We start from the raw sequence: 21279 nt of genomic DNA on the forward strand, positions 1-21279 counted from the left end.
AAGGGCTCCAATACACATAATGTCCAGAATACATTTCTGTCCAAATAGCTCATATTAATCTAGGTTTTTCAAATTTTGAATGAGTTATATATTGTCCAATTCTATGCTGATTTTAACACAGTACAATTAAAGTAAGTTAATTGTACTGTGTTGGTAAGCTGAGAAAGGCCAGGTTAGCTTTGCAGCAATGCTTCTGCTTGAGCAAGCATGGGACTACAGTGGAGAGAAACATTTTATTTAAACAGTGTTGTTGAAAAAACACTATTACCAAGCACTGTTCACGTAAAATCACTCAATCAGGTTTATTGATGAATTGTGCACAACTCAGAGAGCTCATAGGACAATCAATAATGAAGCAAGTCTGGGTGAAAAGCTCTGCCAGGCAGAAACAACACATGAGTTTTATATCAAGGATAAAGGCTCCAAAACAAGGGGTGAGACAGTCTGGTTCTAATGCAGCTGTGGAAAACAACTCCCAACCTTCTACATGTAACCCAAATAGTTATATTTTGGTGGGACTATACAGGAACTTAGAATAAACATATAGCAATACAACTAGCAGATGTGACCTTATTATAATTTTCCACGTCAACAGGAAGAAACTTCCTGGAAAAAACAGGTTAAGGTTAACCTTAACCTGGTTAAGGGCCTTAACCAGGTTAACAGGTTAGGGTTAACCTTGACGTGGTTAATGGCCTTAACCGGGTTAACCAGGTTAGGGTTAACCTAATCTGGTTAATGGCCTTAACCGGGTTAACCAGGATAACCAGGTCCAAGCTGGTTATTCTTAAAACTAGGTTAAGGATAACCTTAACTTCGCTGGAGACCAGCTGTGACAGTTGGATGGAGGCTGAACAGACATAAGAAACACAGAAGCAGTGGTCCAGGAGTATGTGTGTCGGTACACACACATACTCCTGTGTGCTTACAAATGAGCTAAGATAAAAAATGAGTAGATACATAATATTCATTAATATTTGAGTCATCAATTTTAGTAGCTTGTATGCTTTATGACATAACTTTTAGCTCATCTTCAATTCTTTATTGCTCTTCCAGGTGGTGCCATGCACGCCATGTACTGCTACTCCCCTCTGTCCGACTCCTGGTCCCTGGTGGCTCGTCTGGGGGAGAGGGCAAGTTGTGCCATTGCAGCCTGCAACAACAAACTTTTTATCACAGGGGGGAGGGATAACAAGAACCAAGTGATTTCCACGGTGATGTGCTGGGATGTGGATCGAGGGGTGTTGACAGAGGAGTGTGTCCTACCGTTGGGCGTATCCCACCATGGCAGTGTGACGCTCATGAAGTCTTACACGCACATTCACAGAGTCACACCTTCGTCAGAGTGCCAATGACACAAGCTTTCATGTACCAGACTTTAGTTTTGCTACAGCAAGTAACATATCAAAATGATGCAGGGAAAGTGTATCTTTTTCATTCACTTGCCACTTTACCATGAGATATTACTGTGTTTGTACTAATGTAAGCAGTGAAAGTTTAAAATATAAATATATATTTTCTTGAGCTCTATTCTGATTAAAAATAACTGTTAATATCTTTCCTTGATTTTGTGTTCTCTGGGGTATAAATATGTATAAATATGTGTATTAACGACATTTCAGCAGTAAAGATTAATCTTAACACAATGAATATGATTTAATAGCAATTTATTTCAGCAATTCAATTCAAAAGACAATTTTATTTTAATCTTGGTCTTTGAAACATTGAGCAACAAATCATTGTCCTTGTTTTTAGGGTTTTTTTCTCTCTTCCCTCACCTTTTACTGTTGACTCTGCACCTTAATTTACTACAGATTTTCCTTCCACTAAACTTTCCCTTAATTTGCTTAGATGCATGACTGTGTGAGCAGCCAGCTTCTTTTACCTTTTTTCTGCTTAATGTCTTTGTACCCTGTTAATGACTATCTGCTGTTCATCTGTCAAGTAAGCAGTCTTTCCCATGATTGTATATGTCATGTGTTAGGTTCCTGTAATATATAAACAGCTATTTGTTTTTTACCTATTTCTACTAAATAAAGTTATGAATTACACTTGATCTTTTGAAAATAAGTACCTTATCAAGTGTTAAACTAAAATGACAGAATTGTATTTAGTTTATCATGAAACTGAAAATTAGCATTGTTTTTTTAAATTATTATTTTACTTCGAAGAACAAAAACAAAGATTAAAGTCTTATAACACAAAATTAAATACAGTTTGTGTAATCAGGTGATTACACCATTATATTTTGTGAAATATTATGAAAATTTGGAACAAAATAGCCCACTTAGAGTAAAACATTTTGGAATTTCTGTTGTCGAAATTATGTGCACATATTAGATAAACACAGATAAACAAATTGTTAAAGTTAGTCTGTTCGATTAACATTGAGCGCAACACTTAGCTGTGGCCATAACATAACATTTATGTATTAGAAACTTATTTTATGGTTTAATGCTATATCTTAAATATCCGAGAAACTGAATTTTGACTTTTGATTACTGTAAACCAAAATTAGTAAAACTGACAGAAATACTTGAAATAGGTCCACTTTTTGGTTTTAATTACTGCAATGATTTCTCCATTACATTTTAATTTACTGAGATGCACATTTATGTTCCAAAAAACTGTTGCTGTAAAACATGACTGATTTTGGACTACACGACATAAACTGATGTGGAGGCAAACACCAAATTAATAGTAGATTTTGCGTGGTTTTAAAAAAGAAAACAATTGAATTTTTAGCCCACAAACCAATCTAAGTAGTCCTACGAAAGGAATGTTCGTAGCTTTTGCTGTCTGTAAGTCTTATCTTTCCTCATAAACATGCTGCTTCCCAACAAGGACACGAAAAGCTGGAAAAGACACGTTTAATTGATTCCGGTCCTCTTACGGAAAGCTTCAAAGTAAACGTTTTATTTATTTATTTTTATCTATGTTTCATGTTTTCCATTTTTAATCATCTAAGGTATTTATATTTCCCCTACTAGGAATGCTAATTTAGGGAACAACTATTTATTTTCCCAAAGCTACTAGTGAAAGAGTTTTAATAGTTGAAGTAATATTTACTCATTTCCGGTGCGAAGGACACCGGAAATTCAGGTGTAACACAGGTGAAGCAATTCGAAATCCGCAAGTAGACAGGTTGTTTCGTGTCGTTCCTTAAGCTTACCTTTGATTTTTAAGATTATTTTCAATCCTGTCCACACCGATTTTAGGTAAAATGCTCGACGTTTTTTTCTATTTATACCTAACCGGCTTCGGTAACCTGTGCTGTCGCTTACCTGTTTAGCGAAGTGAAAGTAAATTTTGGCCTCGAGTTAAACTGCCCAATTCAATTTGACGGTGGTCCAGAAATGAATCTTCGGTGTTTCATCGCCTGCTTCTCTCTTACTTGCTGTCTGGGTAAGTTTAATTATACATGAAAAATACTTTTCAAACTACTTTGAACATTTCTGTAAACATGCATTGTACATAATGACAAAACAACACCGCACTTCTTCCTTAACATCACAAGGACAACATTCTTCTTCTACACCCAATTTGTACACATTCTGACTGCACGTCCAACTCACTTTAACGTTTATAACTTAAGACACTTTATTACCTTTTATTAAGGTATTAAGATTCTCGTAACTATATGTTTTTGTCTTTCTGATGTATAATAACTTTCTTAAAAGTGTTTATCATCTTTTGATCTTTGTGTAGGAATCTCTGGGTGGAGATTGCTCTGTTCATTCAGAGCTCTGCAATTCCAACAAAAGATTATTATCTTTTCTTACACTGCAAACAGACATTTGTTTGCCATGGTACTTCCCAGTCGGGTCAGCTACAGAGTTGTGGAAAAGTAGCGAAGGTTTTGGTTGTTAAACAATATTCTAAGCTTTAAACCTCCCACTGAGCACTGCCCAACTCATCTGAAAATGAAGGAGGTCCCATCACCTTGTGTTGGTCTCTTAATCCTAACAAAATCATTTCAGAGAAATGAAGACTAAAAACCAAATTTTTTCCAACTATTTTCAACCTCTTCTGTTAATAATTTGTGTTGTTAGGGCAGCTACCATTGCTGACGTTGACAGCATTGTCTGTATATTCTAACTGTAAATATTGCTGTGTTTACGCGCTACATGGAGTGTTTTACCTGTGACTAGGTTAACAGTTTTAATGATAAAGAATCTTATCCGACCTCATAATAAAAACATTCACAAGGGTGGGCAATAGAGAAGAATAATATAATATATTTTTGTTAGTTCTTATTAATAAATTGACGTTTTTATAATTATGTAAAAACATAAATAAATAAAAAACAGGGTATTTAGGCTCCACAAGAATTAAATCTTGCTGACTTTTTGGAAGTTGTTGACAATAATAGGAGACAGGACATGTTTTGAATTAAAAATGACTGGTTGAAGAGCTTACCCTGCAAAATGCAATGTCTTACCAAGAATTTCTGCTCTAGTTACCAGTGCAAATATCTTGGTACCCTTGAAACAGAGGAAAACCATCCTACAAGTACTTTTTCAGTAAAATCTAAGAGCTTGTTTTAAGTAAATAATTTATTGATGTTGATTTTTAAAAAGTACTACTTTCACTGGCGGTTTATTTCATTTCTAGGTAAAAAAAAAAAAAAATCAACTAGACCAAAAATATTTGGTAATATCTTGTGTTTTTCCACTATATGGGCCATATATATTTTGAAAGAATAAAAATCTAGGAACTTCATCATTTTTTCCCCCCCTAGTGTTTGAGTAAACAAATTCTCAGGGGTGCACTTGAAATTCTACTTTACTACATTGTTTTGTATAGTGTACTAATCTTTTTACATTTTAACATGTCTACTCTCACTTTAATTCTTTTTGTAGTTTCTGGACAAAATGCAAAATATGTACTGGTTGGGGAGAAAGTCGACTTCCCAGGCTTCAGCGACAATAAAGAATCCCCTGCCGACATTCTGTGGAAGCATATAGAAGGACACAACGTACACAAAGTGGTGCATTTTGATAGCAGACAAGAACAATTCTTTGGGTCATATGAAGGTCGGGCCACTCTTGGCTGGCGTTTTGCAGATCTGTCCATTAGCAACCTGAGATATGAAGACAGTGGATCATATGACGTGGAATTATTAATTAACAACCAACACCTGACCAAAAGATATGAACTGATAGTCATTGGTAAGCTTTTTTTTTTTTTCCCTAAAAATAAACATTTCTGACAGCAGTTTTAGATTGACATTGAGTACTCTGTTCTTTTAAGTAACTAGCCGATGAGAAGCCATAAAGAAGGTTTTTAGTGTTTATTTTATGCATAGTTTCCATTATTGCTATGAATAGGTTCCTACAGAGTTGAATCGCAGCATGGGTAACACATTTTAAAAAATGTAGTTCCAGGAGGAAACACAGATGGTTAGTCAAGCCAGTGCAGAAGAGCCTTTAACTTGTAGTCTGTCTAATGGATGTGGGAGGTTTGTCCAGTTCCTGTAAAATATAATCCAGATTGTATCAAAGTCTCTGGGCAAATCATCCTACTTTGCACACTGTTACCTCATGATACTTCATTACTGGTTTCAATACAAGAATAGCATTAATCAGGCATAAGGCACATTTTGATAAATAACTTTCTATCAAAGGCAAATTTTGCAACTTATTTTTTCTGCAAGTCGCAGCATGTTGTTGTTTCAACAGACACTGGTGTGCAACTCTGATAGTGTTTCAGTTTCTCTCTTAAACTTCAAGTTGTGTAACAGTAAATTTTATGCCTTGGCTTCATATTTGATTCCTTGGGTTTTCTTTTTGAAAAAAGTTAGATTTCTCTAGTAGTTCACAACTCCTAATGATTGTTTGATGCAACAGTCTGCAACATGATAATAATATATTTGTCCACTTAGATGGACCTTTGCTCTTAGTTTGATCCCAAAACTGATATAGATCTTTGCGACTGAGATCATAAAACTCAGGGAGATTGTTTCACTGTATTAGATGGTTGATTTATCAGGGCGATATGCAGTTGAAATCAGTTTGTTTTAACATTAATGTTAAAATTATTATTATTTTTTTAATTAAATAATTCAAATGTAGTTCTTTTGTGGCAAACTCTTAGTATTTAATATTTTGTCAGATATTCTTTTTTATGAATCAATCAGTATGGATGAAACAATTCATGTAACTTGTTTGCCTTTATGCCTTATTTTAGACAAAGTCACCAAGCCTACCATATCCTGTGAAATAAACAATGCAAGCACTTCTGAGTCACCAGGGAAGGCAACTCTGCTCTGCTCTTTACCATCCCATTCTGATCAGTCCTCACTGAGGTTTCAGTGGAGCACAAATGCAAAGATTCATCTCGGACACATGCTGAAAATTTCCCTTGGAGGTGAATTTGATGATCGTCAGTACAACTGTACTGTAAACAACCCACTCACTCAAGATTCAGCAGTGTTCTTTGCTAAGGACTGCTATCCTGGTAAGATATTTGTTTTACACTTTTATTCTTTAGTAAACAAACATACCTTAGAGGTTATTATTCATATTTCAATGGCCATGTGTTTAATACAGAGATAACTGGTGAACAAAAGCAGATAAAAGATGTATGGTAAATGCTTATAATCAATTTTATTGTAATTTCGGACCAGATTATCCATTTTATCTTCTGCAGTTTAGTTATTTTTTAACAGTTTTGTTCTTTTTATGTACAGTTTTTTGTTTTTCACTTTGTTTTTTCTTTACAGAGACAAAGGCTCAAACCGGACTGATTGCTGGTGTTGTTGTTGCTGTTGTTGTTGCTGTTCTACTGCTGATTCTACTGCTGGTGGTCTTCTTTTGTCTTAAAAAAGGTACTGTCACAAATAAATTGGTTAATTAATAAGGTTATGAGTAATAAAGTGGAATAAAATTAAATAATTGAAATCATGAACATCATGAACAAAATAAGCCATAGAGATTCCTAAGACATTGATTCAAAACACACGGCCAATGAAACTCAATTGGTTCTCAGGAAAAAAAATAAAATAGCTGGAATGGCCCTGTTAATAAACCCATATGAATCCAATTGAAAAACTATGGAAAGAATAGATTCTCAGAGTTCACAATATATGTCTCCCTAAACTTTAAAATTTTTAGGTCATTTGCTGGATTCATAAGTCAATATCTAACCTAAGCTATACATTCAATTGATTTCTCCATATGTCTTGCAGCTGTCATCACCCACCAAGCTACTTTTATCAAGTATTTCATACATTTTAATGAATGTTTTCAATACCTAGCATTTTACAATATTACACATGAATTGCTCCTTTGTTTAAATTTCTTCATACGTGTAAATTTCTCTGATTGTTACTAATATCTGTTGTAGATTTCTTGTCGGTACCCTCATTAGAAATATATGCACAGATAAAAATGTTGATTCTTTCCTTATTGTAGTTATTTTTTCAAAGATTTGAAGAAGTAGATTGATAGACAGTTCTCTGACACTTAATCATGATACCTTTTTCTTGATTATAGTACGCTCAAATCGTGAGAAGTCTGATTTGGAAACTCTGTCAAATTCTGGATTTCCAAAAGGTATGTTAGTACTTTGTCTGCACAAGGGATAAAAAAGTCAAACAAAAAAATTAAAGTTTTTGTAATAATTTATTGGTGTAAATGACAGAAATGTTTTTTTTGCCTTTTAGTTGTCATCTAGATATGATATAACAATTATTGAATTGATTTTACATTTTGAAACAGCATTTTCTTAAGCAGCTCATAGTAATTTTTCTATGGTGGTCTGCTATGAAACAAAGAAGCAGGTTTACAGTAACAGATTAGATTTTTCTCTATATTAGGCATTTCTTAGTATCATCTTCATGTAAATTATTTGTTAACAGTGACAGTGTCATTGTTATAATTATTGATTTCCAGTTACATTTATTATGTCTTTTGATGTTTTTCTTAGCAACATCTGGAAGTGAAGAAAGCCAGGGTCTTCTGGACAGAGCACCTACATTACCCTCTAAACATGCTCTTGGACACCTAAACCAAAGAAATGACACCCCGTTGGATCCTTCCCAAAAGGGTAAACTCTACCGAAAGATTTACTTGATTAAAGAAAGTGAAGCATAACTGTTTCATGTAAATTAAAGCAAAGAACTTGGTAGTGGTAGAGGAAATATTTTTCTGTATAAACAATGGCAAAAATGCATGAAGTGAAAAAAATCATTTTAGGCGTCTTAAGTTACAAAGTGAAGTTTAATATGCTGTATCAGAAGTCAGACATTGTTTTTTACAAAGTCTGTAAAAATTCAATATTACACTGTGCTTTATTTTTTTATTATTTTGTGGTTTAGATTCAGAGAAGAACAAAGTCCAAGACAGCAAAATTCTTTTCTCTCCGTCGATTAAACAACTTCGCACCTTATTTGAGAAGGAGAATGGAAAAGCTAATGAAGCTGAGCCCAGAGAGGTTGTGGAGGAAGAAGTCTTGGAGAACAACCCTTCAGATTCTGAGGCTATGAATCCTGAGCTAATAGCTTTGCCATCTGAAAGTAGTGAGTACATATGGATTAAAAAATAGCATTTTTCCCTCTGCTACTACCTGCCATAAACATGTTTAAAAGTATTTTTAGACACAAAAAACACTTCACATAGAGCTGACATTTGCTACTTTCTCATTTCACCATAAGAAGTATTGTAGTATTGTAGAAGTATTTTTTTTACTATTTTCTAAAGTCTTTTTTTAAAAGTTACTCACACCATTTGTTTGAAGAAAAGAGCTGTAACCCCTCACCGACACCTCCCACCTCTGACCCCTGTGAAGTATGCATGGACACCCAGGTTGCTAAAAACCAATTAAAGTCAAGACAAATTGCAGTGGTGTGAAAAAAGCATTTGCTCCTTTCCCAATTTCCTATCTCTTGTATGTTTGTCACATTTCATTGTTTCGAAAAATCTCAAGTAATTTCTTGGATGGTTACTCTTCTACTGGATTAAAATTTATTGAACTGGTGCTGTGCTTACTGAAATATGTTTTTTGGATACTCTAATCCTGTATGAATGATTACTTTCTTGATCTTTTTTTTTTTTTTAATACAAACCCCCCACCAAAAAAACGCTTGTGTAAAATAAATCTCACCACAGCTGCAGGCACCCTGCCCTAAGTCATTGTGACAGCCCTTCAGGATCTTTCACCCTTTGGGCCTCCTGCTAAATGACGGCAGACGTGGGCGAGGGCCCCTTTACGAAGATTTGCCTTGGGCCCCAAAATGGCTCCCTTCCAAAGTCTGCCATTGGACGGGAGCATTGGACAGGAGCAGTCACTTTTTCACACAGGGCCATGAAGGCTTGTTTTCTTCTTCTTTCCTTAAGGACCTTCATTTAAAAGCTACATTTTGTTTACTTGTCTTGTCCTTGACTAATATTTAAATTGGTTTGATGTTCTGAAACACCAAAGTGTGACAAATATGCAAAAACATAGGTAATCAGGAAGGGGAAAACAGTTTTTTCCACTGCCATAGAGCTATTTTTCAATAAAACCAAGCAGTCACTGTTTTGTGCTTGCTCCAAATAACATTTCATTGATGTGACAGCATGTCACACCCATTTGCGCTAGTGAATCTCTGACAGGAATATTCTATCAAGTAAAAACGTAAAAAGACAATCACCTGAAACGTCACGTTTGACCAGTTTGATTACAACAATGAAGTTTCATTTAATCCAAACGGTTGTACATGTTTTCTTGTAATTATCTTCACCAAATTATGCTCCTTGATGACATAGTTAATTTACCAGTTAGACAAAAGCCACATGCAGGTTAAGGCAAATCCCAACTTGCCTCTGCAAGTAACGGTAATGTTTACAGCTCACTTTTCACTCAGTTTTTTTATGTATTAAATATTGTACTTGCGTTCACATGCAACTTGAGTTTGAGAACATCTGTAAAGTAAGAACCGGGGCTTATGTAATTTTCTTTTTGATCCCTTGATGTAGCCAAGGAACAAGTATTCTGATAATTATGTGGAAATACTGCAACTTCTAAAGATATCTGTCAGTAACTTAGTGGTCTGGATTTTCAATTAGACAAAGAAATTAGTTGTACAATGGCATAAGAAAAGAAGAAGCTTGTGAAAGAAAATGTTTGTTTCAGCCCTTTCTAATGCTCTTGAATAACAGTCATTACAACTAATTATCTTAAAAGATTAATTTGAAAATGTGTTTTAATCTCAGTACAAATACCGTCATTCTATGAAGACCTAATGGGTTTATTAGTGAAAAAGCAATATTAATACTAAAGAACACACTAGACAGGTTAAGGGTAGTATTTTGGAGAAATATAAAGCAGGGCTTTCACCAAGTGAAATCGGGTATATAGCGAGGTTCATAAGGACATCCTTTCTTTATGCACCAGTTTTGCAAAGAGAACGAGTGTTGTCTTAGTGTAGGGGTTACAAGGTTCACATGACATAAGAGTTTCCTTCCTGTTTCTATTAAAACTGAAAGTATGCAGTTGCAGGATTAACCGTTCACACATCAATCTCCTGTAGTCAGTCCTTCATGGCTGGAAGTCCATCAAAGTCATGTTTGCAGATGGCCACAAACAATAAAGAAGTGCATCAAACATTTAAAAGAAGGTGTCTGGTTAGATGAGACCAAAATTAAACTCAGTGGCCTAAGTGGCCACAATTATTTGTGGTGGAAAACTAACACTCTTGCATCACCTTGAAGACTCACATTTTTTATTATTTTGTGGTTTAGATTCAGAGAAGAACAAAGTCCAAGACAGCAAAATTCCTTTCTCTTCGCCGGTTAAACAACTTTGCATCTCATTTGAGATGGAGAATGGAAAAGCTAATGAAGCTGAGGTTGTGGAGGAAGAAGTCTTGGAGAACAACCCTTCAGATCCTGAGACTATGGATCCTGAGCTAATAGCTTTGTCATCTGAAAGTAGTGAGTACATATGGATTAAAAATATGCCTCAGTGAAACACGGTGCTGGCAGCATCATTTGGGGATGCGTTTCTTCAGCAGGACAGGTAGGCTTATTAGAGCACATGACAGATGGATGAAGATAAATGTGGGACAAATTTGGAAGAAAACATTTGAAAGACTTTTCTAATAAAAGCAAGACATTACAATGTCTGGTAATAAAAACTGCTACTATCTTCAGATTGGCAGATGCAATTTACAATCTTTAACTAAGAATAGCCAGTCAAACATGTGAGGCTAAAATGAAAAGTACTGAAAAAATCAATTGCCTTTTGGAATCAAAATATTTTAGAATTTTATTTAGGTTGATTTGTGTTTCTGAAAAGATGAACTTCCAGAAGGATTGGAAACAGAGGACAATTCTCTAGACTCTAAGGAAAATGCGTTACCTAGTGTGCCAAATGGCAATGGTGAGCACACATGATCTTACCTTAAAATCTGCTTTCTCTGCTATCATTAGAAATTAAACTTTTTAAAGCTATTTATCACCTTCCTCTACAATTCTAAATGACATGAAGTCTCTGAGAAGTACCAAAAGAAATTCAAAGTATTGAATTAAAAAATTCTGATAATTAAAATAGAAATCTGTACATAAAAAAAGTAATTTGTTCCTATTAACTTTTTTTTCTGTTTCTATTCTTTTTTCTTTTCCTTTTTTATGTTACAGGTCCAGAGAAAAATAACGATGAGGACAATAAAGCTTTAGATCCTCCTCCGGTGCCTCCAAAATCCAAGCTTGTTCGGAATCTCTCTGCATTACAAAAAGTGACTAAAAATACAAATCCGAAAGTTATCAAGAAGCAAAGTTTAGATGACCCTGCTGATTCTGGAAATCCAAATGAGGTGTCAAATGATCAGAGTGAGTTCAAATAAGCTAACTAACCATTTTTTAAAGAAAACACTCTTAAAACTCCTTTTTATAACAACAATTTGTTGTATTTAAAAAAAGATATTGAACATACAAAGTAACTCAAACAATATCTCTTCTCCTAAACCTAATATATGGTGAACTTCCTTATGTTCTGTTTATATTATGCCATTTTGTTTGTCATTTTGGTTGTTTCGTTCCTGACTTTTTCTGAACCTCAAAGAAAACATTAAATCTGGTTTTAGCAACATTATGTTAATGAAAATGTCTGTCTCATACCTCTGTTTGCTCATCAACACTCCTTTTAATTTATTATTATATCGGTCTTATAACAATTGTGACTAAAACACTTTATATTTTAATGGTTTTGTAAGACATAATGCAACAGGGGAATAACATACCTCAAATTTTGCAGTATTGCCTGATAGTAACATTCCTTCATCTCACACTGCACTAGATAAGTGATTTTAATTCACTCTAAACCTGCAATATATATTTTAAAGCAAAAATGAAACTTAAGCAATCCCTTACTGTCTGATTGTTTTATCTAATAATTGCTTGACCACTTGGGGGCACTCATGGAGCATTGAAAAAAAAAATCCCTGATGGTTTAGCTTTTAGTATGGAAAAAATAAATAAAAGCAAGGCAAGGACATCAGGGGAAAGTAATGTTTGCAGTAATGGTGTGCATTGTTGAGTAGTGCACACCACTGATCAAAAGTACATGTACATTTTACAAGAAGAGAACATCAGAAGCGAGGCATATTTCAAAGACATGACAGGATTTGATGTCCCACAACATTTCCTTGAAGATCCTTTATTTCATCAAGCTTGGAAGATTGTAGGTTATTTCTCAAAAAGCAGACATAACAAGATATGAAACCGTGTCGCCTGCTTAATAATGAGCTGATTTTTTGTTTTATTTTAGCAACCAGTTTACTTCCTCTAATGTCACAATTTTGACCATTTTGTCTTTTTCTAGAGGTAATATTGTCTGTGGAAGAGTGGCAAGAATAAACCTTTGCTTGCCTTGAAAGAATTAGTTTTTCTTATAGCTTTTCTGTCTCTATTATAGGTTTAAGTGAAAAACCTGAAGACAGTGGAAATTCATCTCTTCCTGAGGCATCACCCCGTCTTGGTCATCCTTGTACGGATGACAAAAAACTAGGGGATGAAGATAAATTTCCAGACATTTTGGATAAAGAGGATATTCCTATAGATGCTGAAGAGACTAAGGATGCTTTACCTGGTGTGCTGAATGGCAATAATGGCTACAATATTATACATACATTACACTATGTGTTTCTCTGCTATTTTTATAGTTAAAAATTCCTAACTCTATTAACCACTAATCACTTTCTGCTTTTTTCTTTTTTGTTCATCAGGCTCAGAGAAAAATAAGGATGAGGATAACAGAGCTCCACATCCTCCTTCAGTGTCTCAGAAATCCAACCTCGTTCGGAATTTCTCTGCACTAAAAAAAGCGACTGGAAATACAGACCCAGAAGATAAGAGACCAGTTTCAAATGATCCTTCAGATTCTGGGAATCCAAATGAAGTGCCAGAAAATCAGAGTGAGTACAAATGAACTAACTATGTTATTTTAAACACAGTACCACAAAAATTTCTTTTTTATGAAAAGAAAAAGCAATTGAAACTTTTTTATATTAAAACTGATATATAGTTTATTCTGTTTGCGGTATGTCATTGTCATTTTGGTTGTTTAACACCGGACGTTTTCCAGGCTTCAAAGCAAATATTACATTTTATATCCCTATTTGCTCTCCTAACCTATTTGTTTTATTTATTATTATCGTAGTTTTACAACAATTGTTAGTAACACCCTTGTCCTCTTATTTTATACATCCTTATGTTTAATGGTATTGAAATACATGATGCAACAGGAGAATAACATACCTTCTGGTGGCACAAATATTGAAAGAACAATGTAGTATTAACATCCCTTAATTGACACTACACTGGTCAGATGCTTTGCTCAACTCAGATGTTCAATGGTTGAAACCAAAAGTGAAACTTGAGCCATTACTTGATGTCTTATAGTTGTTTAATAATTATTCGACCACTTGGGGGCACTCATGGTTCATCGAACGTTTAGCTTTTATTATGGACAGATAAATAAAACAAGAGGGTGACATAAAGGAAAATGATGTTCATAACTATAATCCAGCAGGGCACTTTAAATTTTATACCATTGATCTACCATTGATTATAATATTGATGTACATTTTACAAGAGGAGTACATCAAAAGTGAGGCATATAGTACTTGATGTTCCACAATATTTTCTTGGAAATTATTTACTTCCTTGAATGGGTTGTTGGATATTTTTCAAAAAAGAAAGATATATAACAAGGTGTCATATGTTTAATGATGAGATGATTTTTATTTACTTATATTTTTAGTAGCTGTGTTACTTCCTCTGTCGCCATTTTGCCCAGTTAATCTTTTTTCTTTAGTTTTTTTTGCATATTATATGTACATATTTTTCTTTAATATGGTTGCTTTGAATGTTTTTCTTGCCTGTTTCTGTATTTCAAAGAACAAAACTGTCATTGTTTTGTCAAGTGGAATACATCAAGATTATCATAAAGTATAAACCCAAAGCAACATTATTATTTTTATGATGTCCTCATCTCCAAAGCTTCCAGATTAAATTATGTCTTCTATATTCAGAATATGGAACCCGACACAATAGGTTCAGCATCGGTGGTTTCGTTATTGTTTACTCATGATGTTCTAGTATTTTCTGATTCAGAAAAGAAAACACTTATTGTGAATAACTTTTCCATCTATAGGAATGACTAACGTTCATCAGTTTTGACAGGTTAAATTGTATTTACACAAGCATGTCACAACCTGGAAGAAGGACTCAATTTGATTACCTTTAATGCACTCCATTGCTTTGTTTAGAAGGGATTTTTTTTTTTTTTTTTTGTGCTTTGCTCAGTCCTAAAAAGTCCATGCAGGGATATTTTTGGGGGGATTACTTACAATGAACTGTTCAACATATTTGCAAATTTTTAGCAGATGGGTTCTAGCACAACTGTTACTGTCTGTTTCAGATTCAGGAAGTAAGAAAGAGGAGAATGAGTTTGCAAAATCAACCCCTGAAAATGATGTTCAGCCACTGCCTGTTGCCAAGGAGAATTCTCCTTTGAGCCAAAACTCTCCAGAGAGTTCACCAAAGGCTGTACATAAACAAGACATCGACTCAGATGAGTGTGTAATGACAAGTAGAGGAGAATCTTCTTCATCATTCTTAGAAGAATCAGAAAACAAGGAGCATGTTCTGCCCACTTCCACTCCCAAAAAGACTGATTCAGAAACAACAGTGGAGGAGCAACAACCTGCTGTCTCTGAAACAGAATCTGAAATGGAGACCCTGCAAAATAAGTGACCAACACCACCCAAACTAAGACAACAAATATCCGTTTCCCGATTCTCACAGAACAGATTCAAGACCAAGAAATAGACACTAAGCAGCAATGCAAAGACTTTTGAGACTAACCTGATCGAGAAAATACAGTCTCAGAGGAAGAAGAAAAGAACAAGATCAGACGTAGCACTATAATCTGCTGAAGACGAAGATTAACCTACGCAGACGAAAATATAAAGTAAGAGCTTCAGTGAGAATAAAGATGGGCAAATTGTTGGAGCTCTCAGGCAACATGACAAATGGGCACAATTCCAAGAGAAACCAACAAATAAAGAAGACAGATAGAAAGGAACAAAGACCAAAATAAAAAGTAACAAGGAGTTTTATTCTGAGATAGTCAAGTTGAGATATTCTACGGTAAGCTGAAGAAAGATGGGTGCTCCATCTTTTTCTAAACATGGACTTGCAAGTATCAATCACAAGCTACACAGTATGTGTTGAGGAATTTTTAGTGATGGATCAAGACAAAGTGCATATTTTCTTCATCAGAAGGAAAACAATACAGTCATTTTTTTTCGAGAATGAAAAATTTAATGTGCACTGTGTATATAACTTCATCTCCCTGATGATATAGTTTTATAGAATCATCTTTTGCTTTGTACAGCAATACACTAAAATGTTTCTCATTCTGTTTTTCAAAAGCTCAAAGTCTGTCAGTTTCAATGGAGAGCATTTATGAAGATACATATTTTCTTAATAACATTTAGGTTGATTCCACTGTAACACATGAGTATTTTATCTAAACCATTTTTAATGCATCTGTGGCTGAGTGTTAAGGATCTTTATCCTGTTGAAAGATTAACCTCTGCCCCAATGTCCAGCCCTTTACATCCTTTACCAGGTTTATTTTCACTTATTTTCCCAATAACTTGAGCAGCATCTTGTCTTGTAAAAAGTTTCCACAAAAGCTTGTTCAGGGGGTAGTATTTTTTGCTTAAAAAATTCAAATTCTGGCATGTAAGTTAACAACAGCTAATTTAAAGTTATTGATTGTACACATTATAATATTACATTTATGGTTGCAAATACTATACATCCTGTAGTTCTACACAATCATGTCAGGAAATGTATATAATTTTGTACATTTAAAAATCTTAGTGATCTATTCACTGATAATTACACTCGACTACATCTGAATCTTGAATTACAATGTTTACAGATGTACTGTATGTAGTTTAATTTGTTTTTCAGACGTTCAGAAAAGTATAAACTTGATGATACACTATAAAGTTGTGTATTTATAATACAAAGCAATAATTAGGCATGACATCTTAAATTTAGTATAAACATCTGGATAGGTCTGCTAATTTGCTGCACTTTAACTTTGTTGATTTGCTGACTAAATATCTCACCGATAGGCGAGTATGTTGTTCATGTCACTTATCCATGGTCATAATCTTATAATAATCTGATTGATGTATATTAATATATATCTTTTTAAAGCAACAAAATAGAATTTGCACCACCTAATTTTATCTATTTTCCGTATTGTTTATAACAATAAATTTTATTATAATTCTAACAAAGGACTTCTGAGGGGTTTTTTTTGTATTTTTTATTTTTACCTCTTAATGAGATTATGGAAGTGTTTATTAACTTTACAGGTACTTCTGTTAAGTTGTCTGTGGCTGTATTAAAAAGGTACTTTTGTTGTTGGGGTAAAGTTTAACAAACTAGAGGTAAATTTAATTTTGACTTGTAAAAACACACAACCTTAACTAAGTCTGTAGTATAATAATAGCAATTTGAAACATTGCTGTTAAATATAATGATACATTTTCATATAAATCACTTTTAACTAATAAAAACTTGCATTTAGCATTAGTTAATTCTTATTTGCTTAATCATTTCTGTGCCACAGCAAACCATTTCCATATTTTGCCTTTATGATCCCTAGAACTTGATGCTTATGTGAATGCAAAGTGATTTTTCTGCTTCTATTTGCTTCAAGAAAGATATCTCAAGGACAACCCAGGATTTGCTATAAGGTGGCTTTATAATGGTGAATATCAATAAATTCAAATATAATTTAAAAGTAAATGATTTCATTATTCAATTCTACAGGTACAACTAGTTTATTATATACATCTATTCCACAGACTTAATTAATTAGGATGATTATGGATTAAAAATACAGATTTAGTTAGATAAGTTACAATTCAAAGCCAATAAAATATAAACGTTTTTCAAACATGGCTGAAAACTATCCATTCACTGTGCAGTTCATTTGCATTATTCCTGCACAGACTGGCATGAATACACTCCTTGAATACATTCATGTGTAATGTGAGGTGACTTTTCAGAGATGAACTTGTGGAATAATTTTCAAACTGATGCACATGTACACTTGGAGGTTCTGTCAAACAAGAATACACTGGATTTTAAAGCTGGGCAACATGTATTACATAAAACAAAATAGCATAAGCATCAACAAAATAAGAAAAACATTAAAACAATGTGCTTGATAGCTTAAAATTGCAACGCATTAATCTGTACTGTGCACAAGCATCCCACCAGGATATTGAAATGTAGTAATATTTGCGCGTCAGTAGGGGGCAGTGTTTAACAGTCATTACCTCTTGAAATTTCCTTTTTTTCCCCCCCGTCAATTTGGACATTAGAAATTAATTCTCTTTTAATTACTCTATTAATGGTTGCAAGATAGCGTTTATAAAAGCATTTTGATTGAAAAACATTTAGAATGCAGTGTTGAAATGTCCCATTTAATGAATTTATTGCAGAACATTTTTCAAATGGAACCTTCAGACATGAAATACTGCTTTGAGTTAAAGGCTGTGTGTTGATGGAGTGTTGTATAACTGTATTATGAGGGCAACGTGTGGAATCCTGGATATCATCATGAGACGTTCAGACAAATTTCTCCTGTGCCTTAATGAAAGGCTGTATGTCTTCAAGTCAGACAATTTGATCACTTCTTCATAATTAATTATTGTGAATGAGCTGCACAATTAAACAAAGGGTCAGGCTGTATAGAACAGCGCTACCACATGGGAAAACATAACAGGTCAGTCAACCAGACTGCTGTGTGGTATCAGTACATGAGAAGCTGGTGTAGATTTGGGAGGGCAGTAGTTGGGCCGTGTGAGAGAGTCGTGCATGATTAGTTTAGCCTCTGAGTCTTTGAGAAGTCTGTGATCTGCTACCACCTGCCCTGTGGGTTCAAGGCACACGAACAGAATGAACAATATCGTATTTCTGTGGCCACAACAAATACCGAGGCTTTATTGGAGTATGGAGTTATTTGTGGGGCTCTGTCTCCTCAGATCCAGGAGCAGTGCTGCAGTTCTATTGATCAAAAAACCTTTTTTAGTTAGTTTTTAAGTGCAAACAATGATCTGTGATACACAAACCATTACGCAGGAGTGAGCTGTTTAAGATCAGGTCAAGCTTGCACTTCTTTAGATTGTTTATGCCCTTTCGTCCTTGTTGCAATAGAAAAAAAAGAGTGCTAAAAGAAGAATGGGCTCCCCTCCAGAAGTGCCTTTTATACGGGGGCTTATTAGCATGCTGGGTTGTTTAAATTGCCTCCTGGAGGGCTGACGTGAAATCGAACAATATCCCCTGGCTTTAGAGACTACAGCCCCACGGCTTCTCATTTATTTTTATGCAGAGTTAGGACAGAGCTTTGGCATGGCTCTGCTGAGGAAGCCGAGCCCAGGGAGGCCAGGTCTGGGTAGGTCAGGACAAATCAATTAATATCCGCTCAGTAAACGTTCTTGGCTATCCCTGGGCCATTCTTCGCTGTGACAGTACAAGCTGAGCACCAACGTAATGATGTGATTGTGCTGTTAAATATTTTTAAGACGTTTTAATGGAAATAATAACCCTTTATTTCCCATCTCTATTAAAAAGCTTGATTTGGATTTTACTTCTAAGGACAAGTATCCAACATTGTTTATTATTAATTTTATTACAGTTTATTAAAGGTCTCCCTTTTGGGTGATGATTTTTATGACTGTGTTTTTCCCTTCCCCTGACTCTATGCATTTATTTTTCTGCAAACATTTGGTCATGATGTAAAATTCAAGCATGCCCAAGGCAGAAGGATTATTACAGCCATAGGAGTAGCCAACACAGTGGAAACAATCGCTAATAAGTGCTCCAAATGGGACAGATAAAATGAGTGTAGGCTTGAGAAGTGAGTTATTTGTATGATCTCAGTTGTCAAGAATAATTATAGTTGCCATGAATTTGGGTCAGGACATTAAGTGAATTTCACACAAAGTGGGGACTGCAGTGGACAGCGATTCAAAAGCTTCATGTGTGAGTGTTTGTCACACAGTTGCACAAAAGCCGCCACTTTGGACATTAATGTGTCACATCATACAATCCAATTAATCGCCAAACAGTGTGGGCACATGATAGTAATGGTAGCATCACGTAACAATGGAGGATTGATGTTATAGGTGTAGATTTAATGTTTGGAGAAAATTGTCAACCATCGTTTGTCCATTAAAAGTGACATTGTGCATCTTTGTGCCTGAAAGTACTATTTCTGATAATACTTCTACATTAGTTACTTTTTCTGCTGTTTTTTGGCTGTGGGACTGTAATTTACAGTGTTTGTGTTGATTGGAAACAGTGGGACAGCAACTTTACAGTTAAGATTACAACACCCTGTCTGCAACTTACATCCAGGTAAAATGAAGATGGTGCCACTGACAGTGCCTATTTATATCACTCAGAAAAAGGAGGAGTGACATGTGGGGAATTCTACTTTTCGAGGCTCGACGTGCGCCATGTTTTAGCTGCACCACCTCTTACACACACTTGAATCAAATACATGATTTTCAGAGTTTAAATGTAAGTTAATTTGGAGGAGGAACACTTCTGAAACATGCAGTACATCAGCCCTCAAGGAAGACGCTGATGGGAACTCGGGATGCTGTAAATCATAAAGGCGCTAAAGACACCTAAGACAAAAGACAGCAAGATATCAGAAGCTGTTTTAATCTAGGAGACTTCTTTGCTTACGTATGATATCAGATGATTTTAATTATTTTTCTGTATCAAATCAATTTTTTGAGTTCAGTTTGTATTTCTCCTTTTTGTTTGCCGTTGACAATATCTACATGTCTTAAAGCATGAAGGTCAAAAACGGGGTTAAACTTTTTCATTGCACTACATCATAGAAATTTCTCAAATATGTGGCCATGTTAGTTTAGCAACAATATTTGATGGTTTTTGCACAACATATCATAATAATTTCTTTTTAAAATATATATTTTATATTTAGAGTGGAAAGTGAACATGCTTTTATCTGTACAAATTTAAAGTAAATCATGAATGAAGATATATGAAAACAAAACTTACTAAGACTAATATAATTCAGGCATGGAAGGGTCAAATTGCTCAGATTCACTGTTATCATTCAGTGTTATGGTAGTTAGATGCAGTCGTTTTAGGATCTTGTCTCCTGTGCAGTAAGTGACTAAGATGCCGCTTATGAAACACACCACTGTTGCCAGGCTCATATTGGGTGACCACAATGTAAACAGGTTGTTAAGACCTCCAGGCCAAGTGAAGGTGTGCACGGTGGCAGCCATGTTTGCGTGACTCTCGTAGTGCATTCCTTCACATTGTGACAGCCTAAAGCTATTTAGAGGGAGTCTGCGTGTGGCCTGGCAAGAACTGGGACATATTTTTCTGTCATCTGTCTTCACAATTGGTTCCTGCTGAAACATCAATACTGTAGTCAATGAGTAAATATTATTTTCTTTATGGTCAGAAGGAACCTTTGAAATATTTACTTGTTTGCTTTAGTGGTTTGTCTTGAGTATTTGGTGTAGAGACACCTTTCATCTCTGTGGCGAGGGCCAAGAAGCAGACCTGATGATATTTTTCTCTGAACAGTGTGCTCACGCAGTTGAGCATTAAAAGGTCTGGTGTTAAAAATGGGCAAGGCTCCTGGTGAAGAAAACATTAGTTCAACAATATAGTTATTTACAGTGACTGAGCATAACATTATGACCACTTGTCT

The 21279-nt window shown here is 34.8% G+C and overlaps 2 protein-coding genes across 4 annotated transcripts in view; both read left to right on the top strand.

The window, feature by feature from the left end:
- The window catches only part of klhl6 (kelch-like family member 6), a 42511-nt gene extending 40457 nt beyond the window's left edge, over window positions 1-2054 (top strand). Inside the window, exon 9 of one of the 2 annotated variants that reach the window (XM_028022442.1) lies at window positions 1057-1355. In XM_028022442.1, coding sequence (XP_027878243.1) covers window positions 1057-1355 — 299 coding nt within the window. Of the gene's footprint in view, window positions 1-1056 lie in introns of both variants that reach the window. The other variant, XM_028022443.1, reaches the window with a different exon arrangement.
- Window positions 2055-2989: 935 nt separating this feature from the next.
- LOC114147804 (titin-like) lies at window positions 2990-15667 on the top strand. Of its 2 annotated transcripts, XM_028022440.1 has the most exons (13): window positions 2990-3405; window positions 4863-5171; window positions 6190-6459; window positions 6725-6829; window positions 7497-7556; window positions 7930-8049; window positions 8321-8521; window positions 10725-10916; window positions 11281-11364; window positions 11622-11813; window positions 12898-13071; window positions 13208-13396; window positions 14905-15667. In XM_028022440.1, exons 1-13 carry the CDS (start codon window positions 3357-3359, stop codon window positions 15237-15239), a joined length of 2280 nt encoding a protein of 759 aa, XP_027878241.1. In that variant the 5' UTR covers window positions 2990-3356; the 3' UTR covers window positions 15240-15667. The 2 variants fall into 2 exon arrangements, with proteins under 2 accessions (XP_027878241.1, XP_027878242.1); XM_028022441.1 differs by lacking the exon at window positions 11281-11364 and having other exon boundaries at window positions 3003-3405.
- The last annotated feature ends 5612 nt before the right edge of the window (window positions 15668-21279 follow it).

The sequence above is a fragment of the Xiphophorus couchianus genome, chromosome 7, assembly GCF_001444195.1.
Source record: "Xiphophorus couchianus chromosome 7, X_couchianus-1.0, whole genome shotgun sequence".
NCBI classification, from domain to species: Eukaryota; Metazoa; Chordata; class Actinopteri; order Cyprinodontiformes; family Poeciliidae; genus Xiphophorus; species Xiphophorus couchianus.